The sequence below is a fragment of the Apaloderma vittatum genome, unplaced genomic scaffold, assembly GCF_000703405.1.
Source record: "Apaloderma vittatum isolate BGI_N311 unplaced genomic scaffold, ASM70340v1 scaffold33019, whole genome shotgun sequence".
NCBI classification, from domain to species: Eukaryota; Metazoa; Chordata; class Aves; order Trogoniformes; family Trogonidae; genus Apaloderma; species Apaloderma vittatum.
Genome location: NW_009734033.1, coordinates 2248 through 2761, shown reverse-complemented (window position 1 = coordinate 2761; position 514 = coordinate 2248). Strand labels below are relative to the sequence as shown.

Here is a 514-nt window from a genome sequence, read left to right as displayed (position 1 = left end):
GCTGGGAGCGTGACGCACAGGGCTGGGTCCTGCCCCAAAGCCACCTCAGCTCTCGGCCTGCTGCCCACACTCCTGGCTACAAAATCATCTGCTGGGCTCCGTCTCTGCTGGCGCACCTGACTCTCTGTGCCTGTGTCATCTTTTCGAAACGCCAACTAAAAACGGTGCTTTGGATCTGTAGGTGAAAGCTGGTTCTGTGAAACAGGAGTTTGAGAAGCAGGATGAGCTGAAGCGATCTGCCATGATAGCAGTAGCTGCTCTCCTGACCATCCCTGAAGTGGAGAAAAGTCCAGCGATGGCCGAGTTTTCATCTCAGATCAGATCCAATCCTGAGATGGCGTCGCTTTTTGAGAGCATTCAGAAAGACTCTGCTTCCCTGCCCACCTCAGAGTCGATGGACCTGAGTTAAGATCCGTTTGCTGCACCGCCCTCCTGCCCTTGCGACACAGCGCCTGACTGGAAACGCTGATGACAAATGTCACCTCTGCCCCAACAGCCGCTCGCGAGGCACAGG

The 514-nt window shown here is 55.6% G+C and overlaps 1 protein-coding gene across 1 annotated transcript in view; it reads left to right on the top strand.

The window, feature by feature from the left end:
- The window catches only part of CAND2 (cullin-associated and neddylation-dissociated 2 (putative)), a 12019-nt gene extending 11610 nt beyond the window's left edge, over positions 1-409 (top strand). The window contains 1 exon segment of the mRNA XM_009876130.1: positions 41-409. Within this exon segment, the coding sequence (XP_009874432.1) occupies positions 41-409 (369 nt within the window).
- The last annotated feature ends 105 nt before the right edge of the window (positions 410-514 follow it).